We start from the raw sequence: 26,934 nt of genomic DNA on the forward strand, positions 1-26,934 counted from the left end.
TCTTGCTTTATTTTAGTAATTCATCCAGAGTTCCTCCTTGTTCTACTTTGGCGAAGAGGGTACTGGGAGTCCAACCCACGGCCTTCTGTATAACGAGCACACACTGTCCTACTGAGCTACACCCCCGGCTTTTTCATTTATTGTTTCACCTAATTAATTAATTAATTTCTAGATAAGGGTCTCACTATGTAGCCCAGGCTGGGATTCCTCCTGCCTCAGACTTCTGAGTGGCTAGGGTTACAGGGACCCACCACCCTGGCCAGCCACAATGGGTTTTCCTTGTTATTTGTACCTGGGGATGAGACGCAGGGCCTCTGCACTGTGCTATATCCCCAGATCCAGGTTTTTCTTTGTTGTTGTTGTTGTGGGTGTGTTTTTAGAGTTAGGGTCTTGCTGAGTGTTGGGTTTGAATTTGTGATCCTCTTGACTCGGTCTCCTAATGTTGGGATTACAGGCATAGGCCACTAAACTCAGTTTACAGGTTTTTGTTTGTTTTGTTTTGTTTTTGGAAAAAGGGTCTCTTTATGGAATTCAGGTTGGTTTTGATATTATATAGGCTGACCCCAAATGTGCATCGATTCTCCTGCCTCAGCCTCCTGTATGCTGGAATTACAGGCACCATGCCCAGTTTATGGTTGTACCTGATGGAAGGATCAGTCTGATAGCAACACTCCTTCGAATGTGAAGTGTAAATCCATGTATGCTTATGTTATTTTAGTGCTGGGGTTTGAGCCCACACACTAAGCAAGAGCTCTGCCACTGAGCTATACCCCCTTATGCAGCCCATTTGTTTATTTTAATTCATTCCTTTCATTTTTTCTCATGAGCCTCCTTCCTCTTTGGCAAACTTACCTCCACAGGGCCGTAGCGTTAGCTCGTGTGCATCTGATTTTATGTCATCATTCTCTTTGTAAGGATACTGAGATGGCAACTGGCTTGTCACTGTCATGAACACACTCCTGCGGCTTTCCTCAGACAGCTGGCTATTTCTTAAGTATAAAATCCTAGAAGTACACGGATGAGTCAAAGCGTTCACACTTTTTAAAGGTTTTTGTAGGTATTGCCAAACTTCCCTTCAGGAACGTTACACAATGGCGCGCCTCACAGCCTGGGGCACTGCTCGGCACAAGGGCCCTGCCTGTGCCTGGTGCCCCAGGCCTCCCTCTGGTGCCAATCTGATAGCTGAGAAGACTGCTGTTTGGGTTTGCATTTCTTCCAGACTGACAGGTGTGGTCAGCTCCCCCTCAGGGACGCACCCTTGGTCTAATCTCCCCAAACTGTGAACATTTAAGGGAAAGGTCTTTAGTTGTCATTTTGTTTTCTGAGACAGGGTGAGCTCGAGGTGATGTCATGGAGGAAGTGCATACAACAGACTCCATGTTTAGGGATCACACAAAAAATCTCTACAAAGGGTTGGGGCCCTCACCCCCCAGCAGCACACAAAAACCTGTAACATCTTACAGGAATACTAGGTAAGAAGGAGTGGTATAATTTCATACCTCTGAAGCTGTATGTGGGAGTGTGTGTCTACATGTGTTCATGGGACTGCTCGGGGATGACTTCCGGGAGGAGAGACAGCAAACCGACGCAGAGCTTGACTGCAAAGACCTGATTCAAAGTGCTTACTTGGCACGGGCTTGTGTGTGTGCGTGGGATGGGGTGGGTTTGGGGGACATTTTTACTTTTTATTCCAGATACTTTCCTCATTAACCCCCCCCCCTTTTTTTTTTTTTTTTTGTCTTTTTCATTTTTATCAGTACCGGGGATCGAACTCATGACCGCCTGCTTGCAAGGCAGGCCTTTATGCTGCTGAGCTAAATCCCCAGCCTCTCACATCCCTATCTTATGTGTGGATGGGGTGGCACTGCAGATCGAACCCAGGGATGCTCCACCTCCCCACCCCATTTTATTTTGAGACGACCTCTTGCTAAGTTGCCTGGGCTCCCTCAAACTTGTGATCCTCCTACCTCAGCCCCCAGAGTAGCTGTGGCTATAGACGTGTGCAACCATACTCAAGCACAATACATGTTTTAAAATAATTTCATGAAACAAATTCATGAGTTGTGTAAAAAAATACAGCACTTGTTATTTACTTGTCAATAAATAATAAAATATGTGGAAAGCAAAACTACTCAGCTCCTCTTACTTCTCTTTCCCAGAAGTAGAAATCAGATGCACACGAGCTAGCGCTACGCAAGGCCCATCTGCGTGTCCGGGCCTCTCCCGCAGGGGGCAGTGTATGGCTGGGGTGTAAGCACTTGCCTGGCAAGTGCGGGGTTGTGAGTTCGACCCCTGATACCATAATAATAATAATAGTAGTAATAGTAATAATAATTTGGTGTACAGCTCAGAATTTTTCTTTTCTTTCTTTCTTTCTTTTTTTTTTTGTCTTTTTCGTTTTTATCGGTACCAAGGATCGAACTCATGACTGCCTGCTTGCAAGGCAGGCGCTTATGCCGCACAGCTCAGAATTTTTCTGCGGATGCACAAATCCTTGTGTCAGTTTAAAATGCAAAAGTGAAACAGTGAGTGCCATATGTAATCTTTCACTTAAGGTTGTTTTTCCAAATCCACAGAGGCCAGCACTTCCTGCCAAGCTGCTTGCTTTGCTGCACCCCAGTGTCAGAAGGTTACAGAAGGCATGAGACCCATCTCCCTATTCCTCGAATGTCCCTGGATCTGCAGTTTTTCTCTGCATCTGCCAGTTGTGTTCAAACAGCTCTTGGATGTTTCCGAACTGTCTTCCAACTTGTTTTTAAAGTTCACACAGTTACCAGTAGTTTCTCACTGTGGATAACACAAGATGGTAGGTATCCTGTTCTCTCAAAGCTTTGTATGAGATAAAATCTGCCTATCCCTTCTGGAGATTGAATCTAGGGCTTCATACATGCTAAGCACACGCTGTATCACTGAGGTGGGCCACTAGCTCTGCAGGATATCTCAGTGTCATTTCTTACCTGTGAAGCTGCACGGGGCTTTTTCATATGTTTATTGGTTACCACGGCAGCTTTATGAATAGCTTTTGAGGTCACTGAACTGAAGATTTTCCCTTGAAATTAGTGGAATCCAAATCCCTTCTCCAAGACAGTGCTTGTTCTATTTAGGCCGCAGTCCCCAGCTATGCTGAAAGGGTGATCTTGGAGATTTCAGTGGGTCCTGACTCTGGACATCTGGATGAGATGGAAACCCAGGCGGGGGCGAGGGACTCGCTGCAGCTCCACAGGAAAGAGGAGCGGAAGGCCGTCCGCCGTATTTCGGCCTGCCATAAATCTCCCCAGTCCCCCCGCTCCGTGCATCCGGCCGGGTGGACCGGGACGGGCCGGATCCCGCGCTCGTTAGGGACGCAAGGCCCATCTGCGTGTCCGGGCCTCTCCCGCAGGGGGCAGTGCCGCCCGCCAGTCAGCGCGCCTTTGCGCGGGGAGGGGGTGCGGGCGGCTGGCGAGTTTGGGGGAGTTTGGAAGAAAGTTAGGGGATGCAGAGGGGCGCGGGCGAGGCTCCTGGGGCTCGCAGAAGAGCACCGAGAGGACGCCGAGGGGTGCGGATGAGGTGCGGACAGGGGACCCGCGAGGCCTGGGTTGGGGGCGCCGCGCGCCGCGGGGAGGCGCAGCCCCCGGAAGGTACGATCCAGCAGGGCGCGAGTGTGAACGTGAGCGCGGGTGTGCGCGCCGAGGCTCCCCCAGCTCCGCGGGGCGCGCGGGTGTCAGCTTGCAGCCGGGGCTCCTCCCTCCGGCCCCCCTGCCTGGCCGGGCGGTCCCTCCCTCCTTCCCCGCTCGCCCCTCCCCGGCGGGCCAGGCGCTGGGACGCCCCGGCGGAGCAGGAGGCGGCGGCGGCGGCGGCGAGCTGGGGAGCCTTGGGCTCCGCGCTGCCGGAGGGGCCGGAGCTGAGCCTCCTCCGCCCGGGCCGCGCCGTGCCGGGCCCGCGTCTCGCGGGGCCACGCCCTGTCAAACTTTGTCGCGGCTTCGGCGGCGGCTGCGAGCGGAGCGGGCGGGAGGCGCGCCGGGCCGGGCCGGGCAGGGCGCAGGCGGCGCGGGGCTCCGAGCGCGGCGGCCCCGGCCCGCGGCCCTACCATGCCCCAGCTCGGCGGCGGCGGCGGCGGCGGAGGTGGCGGTGGCGGCGGTGGCGGCAGCGGCGGCGGCGGCTCGGGAGCCGGGGCTGCCGGCGGAGGAGGGGACGACCTCGGGGCGAACGACGAGCTGATCCCCTTCCAGGACGAGGGCGGCGAGGAGCAGGAGCCGAGCAGCGACAGCGCCTCGGCGCAGCGGGACCTGGACGAGGTCAAGTCGTCCCTGGTGAACGAGTCGGAGAACCAGAGCAGCAGCTCGGACTCGGAGGTGAGGAGGCGCCCGCGGCCGGCCCCGGGGACCCCGGCCCGGCCGCCGCTTACCGCCCTCGCCTTTGTGTCTCCTCCGCAGGCGGAGAGGCGTCCGCAGCCCGCCCGGGACGCTTTCCAGAAGCCGCGGGACTACTTCGCAGAAGGTACGCGTTCCTCTCCGGGCCCCGCTGCGCGCGAGCCCCTGCCCCGCCGGCCGAGCCGCCGCGCTGCCCTCTCCACCGCACCGCCCGGGGCGCGCACAAGGGCGCTCGGGTTCCGGGTCCCCGGCCGGAGCCCTCAGCTGTGGCCCTGCCCCGGGGGCCCGGGCCTCACCCTGCCTCGGTTTTGTCTGCAGTGAGAAGGCCTCAGGACGGCGCATACTTCAAGGCGCCCCCCTACCCTGGCTACCCCTTCCTGATGATTCCGGACCTGAGCAGCCCGTACCTCTCCAACGGACCCCTGTCGCCGGGCGGAGCGCGCACGGTGAGCGAGTCGCGCCGTGCCGGGGTGGGGGCCAGGCCGGGGCCCCCCTGGCTCTGCGTGGGTGGGGGAGGGGGCTGCCGCGCCGATCCCGGGCCGAACTTGTTTGCCGGGTGGAGCTGCGCCTCGGCGCCGAGCGTGGGGCTGCGCTGGCCAGGGTCTGGACGAAAGCAAAGTTCCTTAAACTTTCCCTTTTATTGCGGGTAGAGCCTTGGGGTCCACCTCGGGCATCTTCGTTAGCCCCTAAAACTCTTTGCCTGCCCCAAGTGAAAACTTGAATTTGTGCCCACTTTGGGGGGGTCCTCCCCCTCCGTTCTACAGATCGGTCAGTTTTCCTGGGCAGTTGGGCACGGCCGGGAGGAGCCGGGCTGACATCGCCCCCAAGTTCTCCGGGTTCATGAGGCAGCTGCGAGCTGCTTCCCAACAAACCGAGTATTCTTAACGCCCTCCCAACCCCGCATCCTTCACACCGGGGCCTCAGCGTTTCTGCTGCAGAGCTCTAGATTTTAAACTCACGAGATTTTGAGGGCTACCCAAGGCTTTTTTCAAGTTGAGGAACTTGGCTTTTTCCCCTCTTTGTTGCGGGCTTTTCTCATTTAAAGCGAGCGCTGCGACACTTTAAACCTGTTAATGGGCGCGCATTGTGTGCTGCGCGCTGGCATTTAGAGTTGTGATTAAGCAAATTGACCGGGCCCCAGACGATGTGCAAATGAGGGCGGATTCCTTTGCCCCCTTCTCCAGCTCGAAACCAGCCAACTCCCCCAGCGTAGCGAGGGGTACAGCCCCGTGCTGGCCAGGCCTTTGTGTGCCCCAAGCCAGACTCCCTCCCCAAGCGCTGGGTCCGATGGCTGGGCTTGCTTGGGCGAGCGCCTACTGGGTGCCAGGGTTGGTGCTACCGCCTCATTGCTTCCTGATCAGCTTCCCTGTGACGGTGGGTTTGTTCTCGATTGGGGGACAGAAAGTGTTGGGCCCTCAAGTTGGGGCCTTGAGAAGCTCTTTTTTAGGATAAAGTTACCCCTAAACAAATGTCAGTGACCAAGGGCTGCTGTAGAAACTAGGCGTTGAGTGGGTCGTTCGTTCTTGCTGTCATCGTGTGGCCGTGGGTGGAGAGCCCTGTCCTCCACAGCCGCTTCTGAGGGTCGCTGCTGGCTCCACGTGAGGTGTGGGAGGCTCTGGTCCTGGGAGTGGGCTGGGAGGAAGCAAGCGCTCATCCTTTGGCCTTGCTGGATTGGAGCATCTCAGAAGCCCAGACTGTCAGTTCCATGGTGCAAGCTGGATGTTGGCCTGTAGCTGTTGTTTTTCTCATTCGTATTTCAAAGAAGTGTGAAAGTGGACAACTTTCCCTCCTTGGACATTTTCACCCCGGTGCTCACCAAGGGGTGGAGGCGGAGACGACGCAGAGGTGGAGAGCTCCTGTGCCTACTTCGGTTGAGGAGAGGCAGGAGTCCTCCCTGAAGTCCTAGAAGGAGAGGACCCCTAGCTGGGTCCTGGGCAGACAAAGCCTCCGCAAGTGTCCCACGCTTGTTGCCCACTTTAGCAGGGGTCTCCTCCAGGCACCCGTTATTCTTTAGGACATCTGGGTGCTCCCAGCCTCCTGGTTTCAAAGGCTTGGACCAGGATGCAGACAGCCGGCTCTCAGTGGCTTTCCTGCCACCAGGAGCCCAAGTGAAACATTTTCTGTGTGTGTCTTCCCCACCCTTCATCTTAGCTGTTCAGTTGCATATGAACTTTCAAAGGCTGCTCCTGGGATTCCTGGTGACTAAGCCAGGACTGATTTTAGAGCTGTTCTTGGAGAAGTCTACTTTCCCCCTCAAGACCCCTGCTCATCTTTATAGCCATTGCTTGTGCTAGTCCAGATCTCCAGCCCCTTTCCACCCTCTTGAAACACCTGCTTTCTTGGGGACTTAACATGACCCCCACTTGTTGCCTGCCCAGTAAATTGGCTTACAGAATAAGTTTAATCCCCCCAGTATTCCCCCCCCCCCTTAGTGATTCTCCTGTATCAGCCTCCCAAGTACTGGACTCACAAGCACGTACCACCTTGCTCACTTCCTCCAATGTTTCTGTGCCTCTCATGTGCTGTTTGCTATCTTATTCCTACCTGGTCAGTTATAAAGTTCATTCATGTACCAGGCAAGTTTTCTGCAAACTTGGCCCATCCCATCCTGGGCCAGCAAGGAAAGAAGGGAGGAGCTGCTTAAGCAGTTGATTATACTAGGGGCTGAGATGGTGATTTCCCTAGGGTGATTCGATCAAGGTAATTAATGTGATTTTCACCAGAGAGCAGACAGTGGTCTCTGTTGGTTTCCCAGCCTGGTAAAACGATAGATATAGAATGAGGAAAGGGGAGGGAGGAGGCAGCTGACCGCCTGCGGACAAGAGGTCCCTGGAACAGAGGATCTGCTCTCTGTATTTGGCGTCTTAGGTCTTTTGTTTCACCTCCAGACTGCTTGACTGCAGGCTGAGCTGCTGTGAAGCCTCTAAATTGCATTAAGTTGGGGAACCTCACTTCTCTGCTGCTCTTAACATTTTTTGTAAATACCAGTGCAGAGAGTGTCCACAGTTTTCCACCCTGCATTGTAGGGACAGCAGGCAGCAGGCCTCCACAGGTCACCCACTGACCGAGTTGCTGTAGGCCAGCCCGTGCAGCAGGTCACCTCCCCCACACACTGTCACCTTGCCCTCCACTCCGACTTGGCCGAGTTGCTGGAAGTGGCCTCTTCCTGAGGCTCTTTAGAGAAGAGGGCCCCTTAACCTGGGGTGACTTCCAACCAAGCCTGTGAATGCAGAGCCCTGCAGCCTGTGAAGAGAGGAACCATTGCCAGTGACCATTCCTATTTCCGGTCACCACACCTAGATTCTGCAGTCATTCATGAGAAGACTTCACAGGTTTACAAAACCGCCTCGCTGCTCTTCGCTAGCGTTTTGTGAAGTTGATAGGTTAGAAAACAGATGTCAGAAATAGTTGAGGAGAAGAGCCAAGAGAAAGATGTTGTGTGTGTTTAGCAAGCTAGCTTCTAGGTGAGGGCGTACACTATGGCCACAGGGTGAGTGCTGATGACATTTGAGAGAGGAACCTGTCTAGCTAGAGTAGCCCAGGGCGTCTGTGGATTTTTTATCCAGTGCATGAGTTTAAGGAGTTACTGGCTGACTGCTCAAGACCGCCTCGGCCCAGTCTCTGTCTGGAATTGCTCTGCTCTTTAAACCTCATTTCTAAGTCCTTTGTGTCCTTCCTAGTTTCTCCTGAGTAATTTTGCCAATGCCCTGGGCGCTTCTGTTTTTCTAGATGAGCAGAAGTCTTGGTGCCCATTCACAGCAGTTGTTTTCGGGAATTATGTGTGACAGCTAAGGAAAATCTTTTCTTTTAGAGGATCAGTATAAGCATGCTGCTTTTGGTAAAATTCTCTGAGCCATTTCATCTAAATATAACTTCGGTTCCATTTTTTTCCCCCAAATATAACTCGAGTTTAATGAGGGCTTTTCACATGGAGTGAGGTTTCACAGGGCCCTGCCAGTGTTGCTAAAGTTCTGGCAATTGGATTGCTGGAGTGACATTTGGTTTCAGATTTGTGGAGGGGCTTGAACCCTGTCAGTCCTTTTCCTTTGGAGCCTGGTGTGGTAGTGTAGGCTTGTAATTCCAGTACTCTGGAGGCTGATGCAAGAGAATTGCTAATTGCTGGGAGTTTGAGGCCAGCCTGAACTGTATAGTGAGACCCTGCCTCAAAAACAAAAAACAAAAAACAACTGGGAAAACTATTCCTTTAGGAGAGTGGATCTGGTAGGGAATATCTGACTTGTTATGATTTTGGAAAGTTATAGTTTAGTCTCATTCATCACTGATCTCATTCTAGGGCGTTTTGAGAGAAAGTGGGCTGCTATACACACAGCAAATGAACTGTGGAATAAAAGAGGGTTTGCGTGATTAACCCACTGAAAAATCTTTTGCAGTGGGAAGACCCTACTTACATTCCACTGAGAAACAACTTTTATTTGCTAACCTGGGAAAGTTTAGATTTGCATCCTAAAGATTAAGTAACTCCCTTACCACTTCAATTAATGTTTGTTGAGTACCTGTCCTCGGCAGTGGCTAAGGAGTTGGGAGAGATAAGATGCCATAGACCCAGTCTTTGCCCTACAGGATGTAAAAATTAAGTTGGGAAGAAATAATGTTAGCACTGTAAGAGGAAGTCTGTGTAAGAGACAATGAAGTGTGAGGGCACATTTTTAGAACATGGAGAAATAAGGAAAATTTTTGTTGAGCTGGGATGGTCAAGGAAACATAGGAGGTAGCTTTAAACTAGTCCTTGAAAGTCACTTGGTTTTGTGTTTTATTTTGAGACAAGGTCTTGCTGTTTAGTTCTGGCTGGGCTTAAACTCACTGTGTACCCTGACTGGCCTTGAACTCTTCGTGATCCTCCTGCCACAGCCTCCCAGATTGTATTGTATGTGTGTGCAGCCCCCACCCTGGCAGCCACTTGGTTTTTAATTTTAAAGCAAAATTTTGTTAATTATTAAAGAATGTTAAACAGCACAGAGATATTTAAATGACGGAAGTCCTTCACTCCCATGTTGAGATGGAAACCAGCACAGAGAGCAAAGCCAAGCAGGGAGAAAAAGTTCAGAGCTGCTTGGGTGACAGAGCTTATTCTGCTCCATTTGCTCGGAAGGATAAGTGGCCAGGGAAGGGATCTGGTCTTATTAAAGAGACAGTGGAGAACTGGGAGTTATGGCCAGGGCTGCGACCGTACGTATCTGTGTTATGGAGCGCCTGCCTGACCTGTGCAGGGCTCTGAGCTCCAGCCGGCGCCACACACACACACACGCACACGCACATGCACATGCACACATGCACACAGTTGTGCTGAGCAATGTTGTGACTTCCACACACACGTGCACCATTGCTTAGTGTTGTAGCTTGCAGGGCCAGAACCTCGCAAGAGCTAGAATAGGGAGGAGACTCAGGAGCCCCAGTGGGGACAGGGGGAGGGCTTGAGTTTCTGAGCAGAAAGAAAGGGCTGCGGGGAGAGGCCCAGTGACTGAAGTGACCACTTGCCTTTGCTCCCGGTGGGGAGGTGTGGTGCCCTGGTTGCAAAGCAAAGGGGTGTCAGCAGCGATCACATCTGGAATCTGAGCTGGGCGACAGGAGGATGACTTCTGCGGGTGTGACCCTGGCTTCCGTCACTGCCTCTCCATTGCTGGACAGATGCCTCCTGAACAGCTGGGCAGTGATAGAGCCGAGAGTCTGTAAGAGGCTCTCGTGGGGAACTGTGTGACTTCGTTGGGGACCTCAAATTCAAGGAAGCAGCATGGAGGGTTAGGACAACCAAGGTGACAGGGCCATGCTGGAGGGGGAGGGGAGGGATGCTCAGGGCAGGGAAGGCAGTCACTGGAGGGGGACAGAAGGAGCCTGGTGAGGAGGGGAGGGTCAGGGATGCAGTACAACATCATGGGGTGGAAGGGGGAGGAAGGCACTTTTCATGCGGTCTGCAGTTACCTGCAGACCAGGCGACGACCAGGCTCAACACTACCAATTTAAGAAGACTGGCTGGGGAGGCAGAGGGTCAGGAGGGCTGGGGGGCGGAACTGGCGTGGAGGGACGGTCTGGTGGGGCTGGAGGGAGTAGCCAGGGACAGGCTTCTTTCCCCCTGCGGAGGACGATGCAGTTCATCTGTTCTGTGCATTTTACATGAGCTAGAGGAGCTGGGGGCAGGCGCAGGTGGAAGCCAAGGGGTGTGTCTAATACCAGTAAAACCCCCAAGAGCAGGTTGGCTGGGGTGGGGTCCTAGAATGTGAACTGTAGGGAAACCACAGCTCTGTCTCTCATAAAGCCAGAGATGTTGGGACCTTTTAGCGACCTGTTAAATAATGCAGTGTTTATGCACTGATTGTGAGGTATATGACTCACCTGGGAAATACTTGCCTTTCACATCTGGAACTGCTGGTCTCGAAGGGAGACAGAGGTGAGGATCAAATACAACTTGTTGGCAGTTGGAGACAGGGACAGGAAAGGTTTGGTCACAAGAGCGTGCATGAAAAACACTGCCCCACTTTGGCTGATCTGTTTTTGTGAGTCCTGTATCTTGCATATCCTCTCCCAAACTGGATTGGATGAAGTTCACACAGTTTCTAAAACCTCGCCATTTGGGATTGAGGGGAGCAGGACGGAAGTCGGGGGGACTTGGCCTTCTCCTCCGGCCGGTGTGCTGCTGAGGGAACAAGCCCAGGCACCGATCCGTGACATGTTTCCAGATGCTCAGACTTAACCTCAAGTTGATATGTTTAAGGTTATGAAGCAAATTTCTAGATTCTGAGTCTTCCCCTTTCATTGCGGGTGTAATCTACAGACTTTTATAGGAAGTGGACATTTAATTTAGAACACATTTAATTTAAAGTTTGAAAATATCATAGAAATGTGTTATGGGTTTTTCCTTAAGTGTGACCTGTTGTACGAATTTTTGTGGGAATCAGGGAAGGGTGATAACCCTAGTTACCTGGAGTCTCTAGGCCAGGAAGTAAATTCACACTCACGCTCTCACACTGTTAATAGCATTTTCAGAAATTGATTTTCAAGCGGAGGAGCAAGGCCCTAATGGTACAAAATAAGCCTTAAACCTACAGTTCACAAAAGAATAGACTGTAAATGACTGTCAAATACTGGAAGTTGTGTTCAGCCTCCCAGCAACTAAAAAAATACTAAATCAAGCTGGTCATGGTGGTGCACACCTCTAATCCCAGTACTTGGAAGGCTGAGGCAGGAGGATCACTGCAAAGTTCATGGCCAGCCTGGGCTATACAGTGGGTGCAAGGCCAGCCTGACCTATGTAGTGAGACCCTGTCTCAAAAAAACAAAACAAAAAACCAACGAAAAAAGATTTTTGAATGCTAGCAAATGTTTGATAAAATGTCTATGCTTTCTGGTTTTGTTTATTTGTTCTGTGTTACTAGGGATAGAAGCCAGGACTTTATTCATATTAGGCCAGCCCTTGACCCCATGGTACATTTCCAGCCCTCTCTTGGGTGTTGTTGAGGTGCATTTACGGCGCCTACTAAAATCTTAAGCGTCCTTTCTGGCTTCTGGCCAGCTCGCAGGAGGTGCTTGTTATTCCCAGTTTGCTGCTGTGCAGGCAGACACGTAGAGGTCAAGTGCCTTGTACAGGGTCACTCTACTCCTAGTCATTGAGGGTGCGAGATTTGAATGTGGTTGCAGCCTGAAGTCCAGGTCTTCCCATTCTTCCCCAGGACTTTACACATGGCCCTCTAGCACCAGCCCCTCCTCTTGGGAGAGGCCGCTGACCTTTGTTTCCCTATGCTGAGAGCCTGAGCTGTCCCATGGGGTGGAGGATAGGGAGGGAGGTCTATCCCGGCTCTGCACACCGAGCCAGTGACCGCTGTTGGGGTTGTCCTGGCTAGGCTATGCCACCCAGATAGATACATGGCACCCTTAAGCTGCCGCCCCAGGAGTCTGCCACTCAGGGAAGACATGGTAGCCAACCAGCGCTTGACTTGCTTGGGACTTGGAGACTGGTTTTCCTTGTCCCCATCTGGGAGAGATGGAAGAAACACGCATGTATCTCAGTGAGGAATGCTGGAGGAGCCTCCTCGCTCATTATCTCTGCAGTCTGGATTACAACATAGTTTGGTTAACAAAATAAGCTCTGGTAAAGCAAGTGTGCAAATAATGTTTCCTTATGATTGCTTTTTACTACATATTTGGTAAGTTAGTTGCTCTCTTTAAATTCTGTATACATCAGAAATCAGTCCCGGTCATCTATGAAAACTTGCTACAATGTAATTTGGCTTTTAAAGAAATAAATCCTTAATGTTTTCCTGGAAATTACTACATTACCTTCTCTGTGTTTGTGTTTGATGCTTTAAAATTAAAATCATGAGGCCAGGCATGGTGCTATAATTCAAGCACTCAGCAGGCTGAGGCAGGAGGATTGCAGTGAGTTAGAGGCCAGCCTGGACCACATTACTGAGCTCCAACCCAGCCTGAACTACAAAGGAGACCCTGTCTCACTCAAAGAGCCCAGAAATGAAAAACATGAAGTTCACTGTTTTTGCCTTTACTTCTAAATTCTCTCCTAGGTGGTCTCTTGTAGAAGATAACAGCACAGTGGGAAGATTAATAGGTGGGCCTCTGAGCATGGTTGGTAGGAACTGGGGCTCGAGCTGTGGCCCTCTGAGTTGCAAGGAGCTGTCCAGTCCATCTGAGGTGAGCAGGGCAGGCTCAGGGCTCACCTGTGTGCCCTGCCACTTTACCCCCTCCTTTGGGGAGGACCCAGGTGCCTAGAGGCCATGTGTGGCCAAATGGTTCTTTACAACCCAACACTAAATGTGTGATAAGTAATTCTTCTGTTTTTTGGGGTTCCTTTGTTTTTTAAGACAGGGTTCTCACTGTGTAATCCAAGCTGGCCTTGAACTCGCCATTGTAGCCCAGGTAGACCTCAAACTTGTAGAGATCCTCCTGCCTCAGCCTCCCAAGTGCTGGGATTACTGTCATTGGTGCGGGTGGCTTGCAGTTCATTTGTTGAATGTCGACCCTGCATGTTCAAAGATCAGTACCGAGAAGCTCCTAGCCCTGCAGGCACAGGAGCGGTCCAGATGCCCTGTCCCTCTGTGACAGCTGACGCCTCGTTGCCATCTTCAGCATCTCACGTATCATCTGTGCTTCATCCTTGAGTGAGCTGGGGCTGAGAGGGAACAGGGGCCCCGAGACGCCTTCCTGGAAGGTGGTGGAGCAGCTGATGCAGCACTCGGGCAAAGTGGGCACAGAAGCGAGAGATCTCTGCATAGCTGGCTTGGCACTGGTGGCCCTTTGGGTCCCTCCTGCTGTCTTCATTTGAAGTCTCAACTAGTGTTAAGTGTGCTCTGCGTCTTTTTTCGAGGGCTGTGGCTCCTTCTAATCGACTGTTTTTCTTCCCCTCTCCAAATTCCCTTGTGGTTTTCCTTTGGCGCTGTCAAGGCCCCGTTAGCATCGTAGCAATGCCAGGCACATTTGTTGACTTACTCTGTTGCTGTCCCCCACTGCTGGTCAGCCCCACTGTCCTGCGTGGGTGTGCGTATTGCTGTGCATGTACGTTTGAGGAGGCCGCTTTCCCCGGTGGCAGGCATAGCAGGAAAATCAGAGGATGTGAGGTGAAAACACACCTATTGTATAACACATCTACTTTATAACACAGCATAAGCATTTGTGTTATACAGTGCTTCTCAGGAGCCTGGCGAGGTGGCTACTGAGAAGGCTGAGACAGGAGGATTACAAGTTTGAAGTCAGCTTGGGCATGTTACGGAGACTCTGTCTCAAAAAAATAAAGTGGACCAAGTACAGAGGCACGTACTTGGGAGGCTGAGGCAGGAGGGCTGCCATAAGTTCTAGGCCAGCCGGGGTTACATAGGCCTGGACCGCATAGGAAGGCCCTACCTCCTTAAAAAAAAGTACTGAAAATATAGCTTCATAGCAGAGCTTTCCCTGGGTCTTGTCTCCATTTCCACAAATAAATAAAAGCTGCTGAGAGGAGCACGAGTGCTTCCGGGTAGACCACTTTTACTGGGTGTTCCTGGGCTCTCTAAGGAGGCTGCAGGGCTGGGATGGTGAGACTGGGGAGCCTCTATGGGATGGGGCCTTTGACTCTGCATGGAAGAGAAGAGAGGAATGTGGACGCGTGGAGGGGAACCCGAGGCTGGGGCAGGGCCTGAGCACCGGCACGGAACACCTGGCTGGCCACCTTCCTTCGGGAGTCTGGGGCTGGAACTCATGTTTGTCTTTTTGTTGTTGTTGTTTTGTTTTGTGGTACCTGGGATCGAACTCACAACCTTGCGCTTGCCAGGTAGGCACTTATGCCTCTGAGCTAAATCCCCAGCCCCTGAGTCAGCCTCCAAGAGTTGTGTAGACCAGGCTGGCCTGAACTCATGCTCTGCCTGCCTGAGCCTTCTGAGTGCTGGGGTTACAGTGTGGGCTACCACACCCAGCTTCCTACGGACTTTGTTTTAAAATCAGAATTTGACCAAGCTGAAATGAAGTGTCAGCATCATAGAACGAGTCTCTGGGGTACAAAAGGCATGAGAAATGTTATCAAAAATAATTCAGAGTATTATTACCAGATTAGTGTTGTTATAAGATTAAGTTTTGTTATAGTTTTAGGATTTTTGTGATCATGAATTTTAACATTTTAATAAGGGGATATTTCTTTTTCTTTGTTTCTTTTCTCTCTTTCTCTCTCTCTCTTTTTTTTTTTTTTTTGTATTGAGAATTGAGCTCAGGACCTTGTACTTGCCAGGCAGGCCCTTGTGCTGCTGAGCTATATCCCCGACTCTGGATATTTCTTACAGTATTTTAAAGTGTCTTTATGGAAAATAAGAGCACCCATTTAAAATGGAATAGTCAGAAGAGAAGCCAGAAATGCTTGAAAGTATTTGGTGTATATTACCTGCGTGTGTCGTGGCCATCTGTATGCAGCCTCAGCACTTGGGAGGGTGAAGCAGGAGGATTGCAGTGAGCTCAGGGCCAGCCTGAACTGGGAGCCTGAATAGGGAGACCCTGTCTCAAAATACACACACCTGTACACACACACCCAGATATTTGATGTTTCAGTTTGAGTATGTAGTGTGTAGATTTGGAATTTATTCTGTTGTCAACTCTCTTGGAACAGGCTTGTGTATCCTCGTAATATAATTACTATACCATTTTGCATGAGTCTTTTTTTTGTGTGTGTGTGTGTGTGTCTTTCCTTTTTATCGGTACCAGGGATCGAACTCACGACTGCCTACTTGCAAGGCAGGCACTTATGCCGCTGAAATAAATCCCCAGCCCCCATTTGTATGAGTCTTTTAATCAAGTAACTGTCAACAAGTTGATGTGTGTATAAATACATACTTTTATACATTAAAATTAATTTTATGTGGTATCTATAACAAATTATATAAGCATTTTAACTTCAAATTTTAGAATAATTTCAGACATAGGAAAAATAATACAAAAAATTTCATGTGCTTTCTGCCATGTTTTCCCCAAATGTGAACATATATTACATTTTCTTTCTCTCTCTCTTTTTTTAATTGATACTGGGGATCAAACTCACGACCGCAGGCTTGCAGGGCAGGCGCTTATGCTGCTGAGCTTAATCCCCAGCCCCTCTTTCTCCTTCTTTCTGTAACTTTTTCTGCACCATGTACGTAAAGTTATATACACAACACCCCTGGACATAAGTGGTGTACTTTCTGACATAATGTAGTTATCTACATCTAGCATAGATTGGTGTTAGTAACATTTTACAAAATCTGGGGACCCGTGAGGTGTGGCTCAGTGGTAGAGCTCACGCTCAGGATGTGTGTGAGCCCTGTGTTCAATCCCCAGTGCACATACACACATGCATGCATGCACACACACGTCCAAGACTACATCTCGTACTTAATTGTCATGTCTCTTTAATCTCCTTCAATCTAGAATGGTTCTTAAATCTTTCTGGTCTTTTAGGCTCTTGACCCTTAAAGATTACAAGACTGCGAAGGCTATTTTGTAGAAGGAATCTGGCTTTATTTCTGGTATCTTCTCATGAGTAGATGCAAGTTGTCCAGTGTGGGCAGGGCTTGTGGTATTCTCAGTGCTTTCCCATTGCAGTTGATGTTAACTTGGATCCCTTAATTGAAATCATGTCTACCAAGTTGCTCCAAGAAAGTTACTCCTTTTCTTTTATGTAATTAATAAGTATCTTGCGGCAGATACTTTGCCCCCCCCCCTTTTTGTGGTTTTTATCCGTACCAGTGATTGAACTCACGACTGCCTGCTTGCAAGGAAGGCGCTTATGCAGCTGAGCTAAACCCCCAGCCCTCGGCAGATACTTTGAGACTATGAAAATATTCCGTTTCTCATCAGACTTTCACCCACTGATTTTCAGAGCCCTTGATTTTTGCCAGAAACAGTTACTGTGGTCGATGCCAAATTGATGATTAGATTTTTGAAATTTGTTATTATAGTGCAGGAGCAATAATTTCTCAAGTTGCTAGCATATTTGTAAGTTCTAACACGATGAAAGGACAAGATATTTTGAAGCCTTCATTAAAATAAATAGATAAGAAAATGAACAAACAGATGACAGGGTTAGGGAACTATTTTAGTGGTAAAGCCCTTGTCTAGCATTTGCAAGCTCCAAAGTGAGCGTCAGCCCTGCAAAAATCAGAAGAAAAACAAAACAATAAAAAATAGCTTCTCTATAGTTTTTTTTTTTGGTATGTTTTTTTGTCTTTTTCGTTTTTAGCAGTACCAGGGATTGAACTCACAACTGCCTGCTTGCAAGGCAGGTGCTTATGCCGCTGAGCTAAATCCCCAGCCCTTCCTCTATAGTTTTTAATAGTCTTTGTTATGTCTGGATCAAAGGCAATTTTTCAAGAAATTGTACATGATTTGGGAGTATTCATTGTGAACTTTTAAGTAGCAAAGTTGACCTTCTACTCTGTTCTTTATAGGATATAAAGAACTTCCCAGTTAGGTGTCTAGGGTTTTATCTTGATAAATGCTATGGGGCTTCTCAGAACTTGGGCTTTGATAAGTGTAAACCTGTGATGTCTTTTAACATGTTTCTGTTCTCTGTAGTTCTTGAGAATTGTTAGATTTAGATTCATGATCAAGTTTTTTTTCTTTTTCTTTCTTTTTTTTTTTTTTTGGTCTTTTTCCTTTTTATTGGTGCCGGGGATCGAACTCATGACTGCCTGCTTGCAAGGCAGGCGCTTATGCGGCTGAGCTAAATCCCTAGCCCCCTATGATCAAGTTTCATGAAGACCTTACCTTTGCAAAGACTCCCCATTCCTAGTGTCCTTCCATCAGGTCCTCCACGCCTGTCCTCAATGTTAGGTACTGATGATCAGCCCCTGCCTCTTCACTCAGTAGCAGTTTCCAAATGGTAACTTGGTGGAAGTAATTTTTACCAAATTTTAAAACATTTATAAGCACTTACTCTAGAAGGACTTGTTCTTTTTCTAAGTATACTCTTAACACTAGTAATGCTGTTAAATCAACCTCCTGATTAATAATTATACATGATAATTGCTTTGTATATAAAATTAATGTCTTATGGTTATATTTTATTTTTTCAATAAATCTGGTAGTCTGTATCTTTTGTTTTTCATCCATCAACTGTAATACTCAAAAGTGAAACTGCCAGTCATCTACTATTTTAGTTATGGTAGATCAAAGATAAGCGAACTAAAGTCTACAGGTTAACCCAATTTGTCACTTATTTTTGTCAATAAAGTTTTATTAGAAACAACCACGCTCAGTTGGGTAACTGAAATTGAGGCCATAGATGACTGACAGGGCTAAAAAATCTACCCCCTGGTCCTGTACAGAAAAAAATTTAAACCCTACTTTAGATCATATGGGGAAAGCAACTTGAATACTTGATTCTTTACCTTTGTTTACTGGTTTCCAGGCAGTTTCACACTGTAAAGGTGACCACTGAAGTTTTCCTCAAATTTAACTTAGTTTTAACATTTGTTATATTTTCATGAACTCATAGATTTAAACTTATTTAGTACCTTACTGGTTATTTGCAGTTATCCTTATTGATACTGAAATTGCCCCATCTTTAGCCAGTTGGAGCCTCTTCAAGCTGGCTCTTGAGTCTTTTGGACACAATCCTGGGACAGCAGGATGTTCCAGGCTCATCTTGTGCACTTCCTGTCCTGGACCTGGAGCCAGCCATTTCTAGAAGGAACTCCGGCTCTCTAATGGGAGAGGTTATTTACAGACTTCTGTCGTACTGCTAAGGGGCATATGTGGCCACCAAGGGTTATTCTCTCTAATGTTTTGAGGGCACCAAGCAATTGTGTGGTGCCCTGAGAAATTGCATATGAAATGCAGTGGTAATTTAAAATACTTAAAAGCACTTACTCTAGCATATGTTATCTTTTTTTGGTCTTTTTCCTTTTTATTGGTACTGGGGATCGAACTCATGACTGCCTGCTTGCAAGGCAGGCGCTTATGCTGCTGAGCTAAATCCCCAGCCCCGCATATGTTCTTTTTAAAGTGTATTCTTGAGACTGTTAATGCTGTTAAATATGTCTCCCTATTTAATAGTTATAGATGATATAGCTTTGTATATAAAATTAATATCTTATGGTTATATGTTGTTCTTTCAATAAAAAATCTGAATGCATATTTCTACCAGCCAATAACATTTCAGCAGATAAAGTTCATGCAGGGCTTTTCACTCATATTATTTGTAAGATGCCTCTCTGTTTTTTGAAAGGGTGTGCTTAGGTAATTATGGCAAATCCAAGCCTGCTTCATTTCCCATTTCTGTGTTGTTACTCTAATTAGATGTGTTTGTTACCTTAAGAACACATCAGTTTATTGATCAGACAGAAGCTCAGGTCTTGGGAAGACTGATGCTAAATAACACATTTTCACTCAATGCCCAGGCTGAGGCCACAACTTGGTATATTCTGAGGACTTATTTCATTGTTGCGAAGGTTAAATTGTAGCTGTTGCTGGACATGGTGGCACACACCTACAATCTTAGCACTTGTGAGGCTGAGGCAGGAAGATGGAAAGTTTGAGCAAAGCCTGGGCAACTTAGTGACGTAGTGAAATCCTGTCTCAAAATTAAACAAATTAAAAAAAAAAGGACTGAAGATGTAACTAATGCAGAGACCCTAAGTTTAATTCCCAGCACACTGCTTCCCCTCCCAATAGGCATGGAGAACAGTGCATGGCACGTAGCAGGCATGGCTCTGTGAAGGTGAACTCATTGTCAGCTGTAGTGACCCCAGATGTTCAGGGTCTTACTGGCTCCTATAAAAGCCATTTTCTGCACTGTCACTGCATACATGCACACGTGCATATGCACACACACACATACATACATACAATTTTTTCTGCATTAAGGATTGAACCCAGGGCTTAGGACATGCCAGGCAAGTACTCTCCCACTGAGCTACCACCTCCAGCCCTTTATATTTAATTTTGGATAACTAGCTTCCCAGAATTCCTATTTCTAAGGGCTTTGGCCGTCTATTTTCCTTTTGATCACTGTTACAGTGTCTTTCATACTAAGCTTACCTTCTTTCTGCACATGTGTGAATCTGACATTATTTACATTGCCCTCTTTTTTATGCATAGTAGGTAATAAAATAAATAACAAAACCCTGTCTCCCTGCCTTAGACATTTTTAGGTTAACAAGAGAAATCATTGTTCGTTCCTGCTATCTTTCACCATGTCTTTTTTGATAGGTTTCTCATCAGTGGCTGATGATTTTATTTTGCTTATTATGGAAGCTTTTCTTTTTTCTTCTTCAGTTCGGTATTGAGGCTGTACATCCTTTTAAAAATAAATAAAGCAGAGCTCTGTGCCGGAGGTAAAGCTTTGAATCTGGCCCTTGTATTGTGTCTGCAGACTTTCCTTCATCTCTGGTACTGGGATTATGTACGCAGTTGTGGAGCCCCTATGTTTTTATAGGCCTTTGCCAAGGAAAATACTTTAGAATTATATTAGCAACTCCAAGGTATTTTGGCTGTTCCAAGAGGACACATGATAGTTTTCCAGTTATATGAACAAGGGCTTTTGTTTTATACCGAAGTTTCTTCCAGGCTATGAGAACAATGGTCCCTCTATCAGCACTTCCCAGGGCGACATCCTTGGGATGTTGGTAGGTAGAGTGTGCTGGGTTTCATTTCTGCAGAACTTCTCAGGCCTGTAGGATGCTGGTGTGCACTGCGGGTCTCTGAGAGCAGAGTGTACCTTGTAGAATTCCTCGGGCTTATTGGACCAAGGCTCCCCTGTATGTAAAACACAGCCCCTCGCCCTGTGCCTAACTATTAAGTATTTTCCTGCTTCCCAGGCTTCCATGGGTGTCTTAGTTACTTTTCTTGTTGGTAAGACAAAATACCCAACACCTAAAATAAAAAGAGGAAACGTTTATTGAACCCTCAGTTTGTAGAGGTTTCGGTCCATAGTGGACTGGCTGTGAGACTAATGGCAGAGGGTTATCCCAGAAGAGAAACAGTTCTTGGCAGAAACCAGCAAGCACCAAGCATCAGTGGCAGCGGCAGCAACCAGAGGCCTGGCTTCTCTCTCTGTCTTATGTTCCATCCAGGCTTAAGCCTGTTGATTGATGCCACCCACATCCAGGGTGGCACTCCCACTATCCACCTCCTTCACCCACTGTCACACACCCTAATCCAGCCACTTTTGAAACTCCCCACCTGTGGCCACATGAGGCTTTGGGGGAGCAGAGACACAAGCCATAAAAGTAGGGGTCTCTGCTATAAATTCTCAGCTCCTGTACCTGAACATATTTCATATTGGCAAATAGGTGGCCTGATTATTCAATACACACTTGTTTCCCCTGGACCCTAAACTCACAGAAGGCAGGAAACTGGCTGGGTGTGTGGTGCATGCTTATAATCCTCGCACTTGGGAGGCCAAGGCAGGAGGATTGATGTAAGTTCAAGGACAGCCTGGTCTGCAAGGCCCTATTTCCAAGAGAAGGGCTGAAAGCTGTTTTGTTCCCTATTGCCTTCTCAGCACCAGGCATATTAAAGACCCTCAGTCAGTACTTGTTCATTGAGCAAAGGAAGCAAAAGACTCCTGAAATAGCGCTCCATGGAACCCATTTAGGGAACTCTAGATGCATCTCTGGTTCTGCATCACCCAATACTTTATTTTCAAATGCGAATGGCTAGAATTGCGTTAATCTTTTTAACTCTAGTTAATCCACACAGCAGGAACTGTCACGTTTATTTCAGGATGAGACACAGTGCTCAAAATAAGTTGTCTCTGACACACAGTGAGCAGCTGGGATTAGGACCTTGGTTCCTGATACCTGTCCCAGGGCCCGAGCCCCACTGGCCCGCCTGCACCCCATCCTAACAACGCGAGTTCCATCAATGGGAAGCACTGTTTCAGACTGTTGGGGAGGAAAGAAATCAGATGCCCCTTTGTACACTAATTAACACAGGCAGAACAAAAGGCCCAGCTTGGTTTTCAAGTTCAAGTTTGGCTCATATGTGGTCCTCAGTCGAGATTGTGATCTTGGATAAATTAAAAGCAAATGTTAAAGAAGTCATAACGAGGCAAAAAGGGAGTTCGGGATTCTTGTTTTTAAACACTCAGGGTAAACAGACCTCTCTTTAAAGCAAACCTTCGCCTCCCCTCCTCCACCTAGCAAGTCCCACGTTTGAACTTCTGCGTTCATTTTGTTAATCGACATTCGTTTCTGCTTAACCCAGCAGGGTTGGCAAGTATGCACGTCGGGTCCCCTGCCAGTGTGCACGAGTTTTGTTCCCCACGCTGTTAGCTCTACTGAACTAGGAAAACAGTACTTTGAGAAGTTTGGTCAAATCCACTAAGTAAGTCAAAGGGAATCACATTTGGCACAGTGCCCCCTGCCTCAGGAATGACCGCCACAGCCTGCTGCCCGAGCGGCTTCCTTTTCCTCCGAGTGCTCCTGGTGAGCTCGGGCAGGGAGCACACAGGATTCCCCTGTGTTCCTCTCCCCCAGACTGAGTTCCTGAGCACATTCTTGACCGGACATGAGGTGCTAGGGGGCCCAGTGAGCTGCAGCAGTAAATGCGACTCTGTCTGTCTGTGCCCGGTGAGGTCTGCAGGTACCTTTCCAAGCACGGCGATCGTGCTGCCCATGGAAAGGAGCTCAGAAGCCCTGTGTGTGTCTGCAGTGGCCATGCCTGTAAAGTTTCCATGGGCGCATTGCTGTACCCACTTCACTTTTTTATGTTTTTGTGTGTGGCATCATGAGTCCTTCTCAGCCTGAGCTCCCCCTGCCCAGAAGACATTGGCCCTTTTGGTTGGGGGCACACTGAGGGTGTCTAGTGGGTAGTGGCCAGGGGCATGGCTGCTTAGCGGTCTGTAATGCACAGGACTGTCCCTCACCTCAGAGAGGATGTGGCCCCAAGTGCCCGTAGCTGAGAGCAGCTAGCATGCACATGTATTTAATGCACATGCTGCAGAGGGGTGTCCCTGGGGTTCTTTCTAGAAAGCAGTTCCATTCTGAGGCGCCTGCTGGGAAGTGGTCAGTGTCCTGGAGCTTGGTCTCTGTGAGACTGCACAGGAGTCAGTGGGTCTGCAGCTCTCGAAATGAGGCCTCTGGGTGAAGACCAGGAGTCATGGTGGCCGGTCAACCTGCATGGCCCCGGGGGAGCTGGACAGAGAGACCCTGGTGGGCTTTCCTGCCCTCCCCTCCCATCTCCCTCCATCAATGCTCAGGGGAGGTCTGGGGGTTAGTGGGAGGTAAGGGGCAATTAGTGTAATTATGCATCATTTGAGCAGACAGAGGGCATGCATTTCGATTCAGAGGAGCCTTCTGGGTTAAAGGGAGCCTGGGGACTCAGAATGCTGCTGGAGGGTGGAGAAATCTGGATCCTCTGTGAAGGAGGGAGACTGTGGGGGCCCCTCCTAGGAAGAGACTCCCGCTGTGAAGGAGGAACCAGCCTCACTTAGTGTGCGCTGCCCACAGCTGCCCACAGCTGCCCACAGCCTAGTTCCGGAGTCCTGCTTTGGTCCTGGCAGCCCAACCGAGGAACAGACCAATGCACGGGCTTCATTTTGCTCCTCATCCCTGCTGGTGTGGAGTTTTAGAACACAGGACACCCTCTGTCCTTTGTCCGAGACCCTTTGACCTTTTTAGCTTTTGTCTGGAAGACATGTACGTGACTGAAGCTGAGCTTGCCCAGAGCTCGAGGTCCACACTCCTGTGGGCTGTTTCACTGCTTTTAAAATGTCTTTTGTTGGTGGGGAGACCAAGGATCAGCCTGTTTAGACATAACTTCTAAGTACCCCTTTTGCTGGGAGAGGCTTGGGGCAGGGAAGAAAGCCCACCTCCAGTCCAAAGGAAAATCATTTTATCGTCATTGCATGTGTTGCTGTCACTTAAGCTACAATAGGTTTGAGGAGGTTTCATGTCTCCTGGGAGAGGGGCGGAAGATGATGTATCTTTCATCTACATGTCCTGCTTTAAGAAAATGTTATTATGCCTCTCTGTAAGTGGATAATTGAGCAGAGCAGCACACTTACTTGTCTCTCAGCCAGAGCTGAGGTGAGGCCTGGTCTTTGGACATGATCCTGACAAGCTGGCAACCCCTGTCCCCCACAGTACATTGTCCTCAGAAGGTTGCCCCTACAGCCACAATTGAAGAGTGCACCTCTGAATCTGTCTGTGTGTCCGTCTCTAGTGCAGTTTGACTTCCCCCGGTCAGTGTCTGTCTCTGGGTTGCCTCTGAGCTGTGGCCGCACAGCAGGGCTTTGTAGTGGAGGAGGGCACCCCGTGCCCTGGAAGCAGGGGTTGGGGGGCTTGGCCTTGTCTCAGTCACTGGCAGCAGCTTCCCCACTTCAGGAAAGGGGATCCCTGGAAGGAGGGAGGTGGGACTGGAGACAGGAAGTGCTTCCTGGGGTTCCTGCGGCTTCTTCCTGCCTCACTGGCCCTTGCCTTGCTCACAGGCAGCTTGTGGGTCCGAGTTCTCCCGTGCTGCCCTACTCCGGAGCCCAGGACAGACCCTCACTTGGAGAGCCAGGCTCCACCCTGTCATGCTGCAGGCCCCTGCTCAATCTGCAGCCCCTGCAGCACTAGCTATTGGCAACTCTGGGTCACTCCCCTAGGGACCAGTTAGCAGTCCCTGTCCCTCTGCCGGTTTTTCTAGCACTTGCTTATGTTGTGACCCTTTGTACGCCCCGTGATGTCTCCTCTGAGCCCTGGGGACCAAGAAGAGCACCTTCTGGCTGCGAGTACCTGGGAAACTGAGGCGTGGTGGGAAGCAGGCCTGACTGTTGCTCCTGCTGGCCGACCTGGTGCCCACACTCTGTCCTCTCAGCCATCTGGCCTTTGACTTCTCAAGGATAGGAGAAACCAGGAAGAACTTCAAGGTCATCTTCCGGCTTCTGTGGCCCCTGGTTCCTGGAAGCTTTGACCAAGGGGAGCTCTTCTGGCCGCTCTTGCAGCTGGCCTGGTCTCTGACCTCTGCTCCTTTCTCTGCTTCTGCCCCTGCCTCCTCCCCAAGCGACCATCCACTCCTCTCCGGGTGCTGTGTACTGGACACTGGGTCCTTTAGGTTTAGAACCCGTGTGTCTGGGTGAGACAGCAGCACTGGCTCTTGAAGAACAGTGTGGCTGCATGACCACCTGCGTCCTGGGACACAGGAGACAAGGACTTAGCCACCTGTCTCATCTCCAACCCAGACTTTTCTTTCTACCTAAAGACTTTTTTTTTTCCTTTTCAACAGTTGTAAATTAGTGAACAGAAAAATGTACTCTTGGTGTGATTTTATGAATATCAGGTGTCCAGATTCATGTTATCACCCTACAGTCCCAAATCCCCAGGAGCCTCTCCGTGGCCCCCTCCTCCCTCCTGCCTTTTTCCCCTTGCAGTCACCACTTGTCCCCCACAGGTCCCTGCGTTATGTGCAGCTCTCAGGACGTTGCTTCACTGTAAGATAAAGGCATGAAAATCACCCCCATACTCTGGAAGGCTCCCACTTTCCTCTGTCCCTTATTCTAGCCACGCTCAGCTCCGAACCGACCCACGCAGGGAAACAGCCAGTCCATCCGTAGAGAAAAATTCATACAGACTGCATGTACAGTACCAATTCTTTCTTTCACCCTTATTTCCATACTTTTGTTTAAAAAAATGCTTCTTTTAGCCCAGGGCTTCAAAATTATGCAGATTCTGTTGGTGGGGGGCGGCTTTTGGAGCCAGGATCTTGTTATATATAGTGCAGGTTGGCCTTGAACTCAACAATGTAGCCTAGGCTGGCTATGAACTTGCATTGATCCTCCTGCCTATGCTTTGATTACAGGCGTGCATCGTCACGCTCAGCTGTGAATTCCAAATTTAAATGAACACTGCTATAGTAGTCACTGTAAGCCTAAGATACCCCAAGGAGAAGAAAAGTTAAAAAATAGAGTGGAAACTCTTGACTGCAGACTGGAGCCCGTCCTTTATTTTGCACATCTCAGTATACCTGTGGGGTGGGGGACAGGAAATTTTAAAGTTTATTTTGTTCCAGAAGATCATTTGCAAGCATCAGTGAGATCTCACAGAACATTCAGTTTCATGGGTTTCAAGGGAAGTGTGGTGCTCAGGGGTGTCTGGGCACCCTTCACCCGTGTGGAGGAATCAGGACCATAATGCATCATGGCCGTGGGACGTCTTGGTGGGCTAGCTCTGGGTCTGTGCATCCTGCTGAAGTTAGGGCCCTACCCCTGCTTCTCTGTGCTCCTTCTCCTGGTTACTGTACTAGCTTCAGTTCCTGAGTGGGAGATTTCTCGTCTCAAGAACCTCTGACTTCAGAGTCTCTAGGATAATTTTGCAGTTGCCTGATTTGCTGGTAAAAGGTCAGATCCTCTGGAGGTTTGGAGGCATGAATGAACTCGGGGTATTTTTTAGGGTAAATAAAACCTGTAAAATGTAATTGGAGTGCTTTGGTTTTTGGCACCAGAACTTGAAGCAGTGGCCCTTGATAAAGGAAAGCTGAAGTTGGCCTGGAGGCTCAGTTTTCTTTAAGGTGGGAGGGAGCAGGGTCCGAGCCATGCAGAGTGAACGGGGCTGCTTGGCTGAGCGAGGAGCCCATCGTGTATAGAGACAGAGGCCAAGGGTCTTATTTCAGGAGGGCTGGCAAGGCAGGTAGGTGTCAGGTCAGAGGCCTAGCTGTCCGCGGAGGAAAGACAAATGGAGATTAAACTGGGAAGCCTCTCAAATGTTGCAAGTTACTGACCCTCAGAACTTCCTGGGGGGCTGTGTTTTGTACATAGCTGACCCATCTGCTCAAGATCTCTGGGATGAGGGGCCTTGCAGCATGTATTATTGAAAGCTTTCTTTGAAGTTAGTGCACTGCCTGTGAGATGCCCAGCCTCTGGGAGTCCATGGGGCTTCTCTGACACAGGCAGAACCATGCCACCCCTTGTCAAATACCAGATTGGCTCAAGCAGTGCTTGTCACATGTTCTTGGTTTTTGGAGATGTGCCTTCTCTATTTCTATCTGTAGCTAAACAAAACCATTGGGTCATGGCCAAACCTTCCATGCTTTTTCGATCTCCTTGGAGACACCCTGGTCTTTCCTGGAAGATCCTCTTTGGGGTCCCCTTTACTGGTGCTGTCTCTAGGAGCACCTGCATGTTGGTCAGTTGTGCTAAATCTCA

The 26,934-nt window shown here is 49.2% G+C and overlaps 1 protein-coding gene across 1 annotated transcript in view; it reads left to right on the forward strand.

Annotated features, from left to right (window-relative positions):
* Positions 1-3,946: 3,946 nt before the first annotated feature.
* The window catches only part of Tcf7l1 (transcription factor 7 like 1), a 143,985-nt gene continuing 120,997 nt past the window's right edge, over positions 3,947-26,934 (forward strand). Inside the window, exons 1-3 of the mRNA XM_063229649.1 lie at positions 3,947-4,331; positions 4,413-4,476; positions 4,668-4,795. Of these exons, the coding sequence (XP_063085719.1) occupies positions 4,068-4,331; positions 4,413-4,476; positions 4,668-4,795 (456 nt within the window). The 5' untranslated portion in view covers positions 3,947-4,067. The remainder of the gene's footprint in view (positions 4,332-4,412; positions 4,477-4,667; positions 4,796-26,934) is intronic.

This window comes from Cavia porcellus, unplaced genomic scaffold (genome assembly GCF_034190915.1).
Source record: "Cavia porcellus strain 051 isolate PalLab524CR breed Dunkin Hartley unplaced genomic scaffold, mCavPor4.1 scaffold_18, whole genome shotgun sequence".
Classification (NCBI taxonomy): domain Eukaryota; kingdom Metazoa; phylum Chordata; class Mammalia; order Rodentia; family Caviidae; genus Cavia; species Cavia porcellus.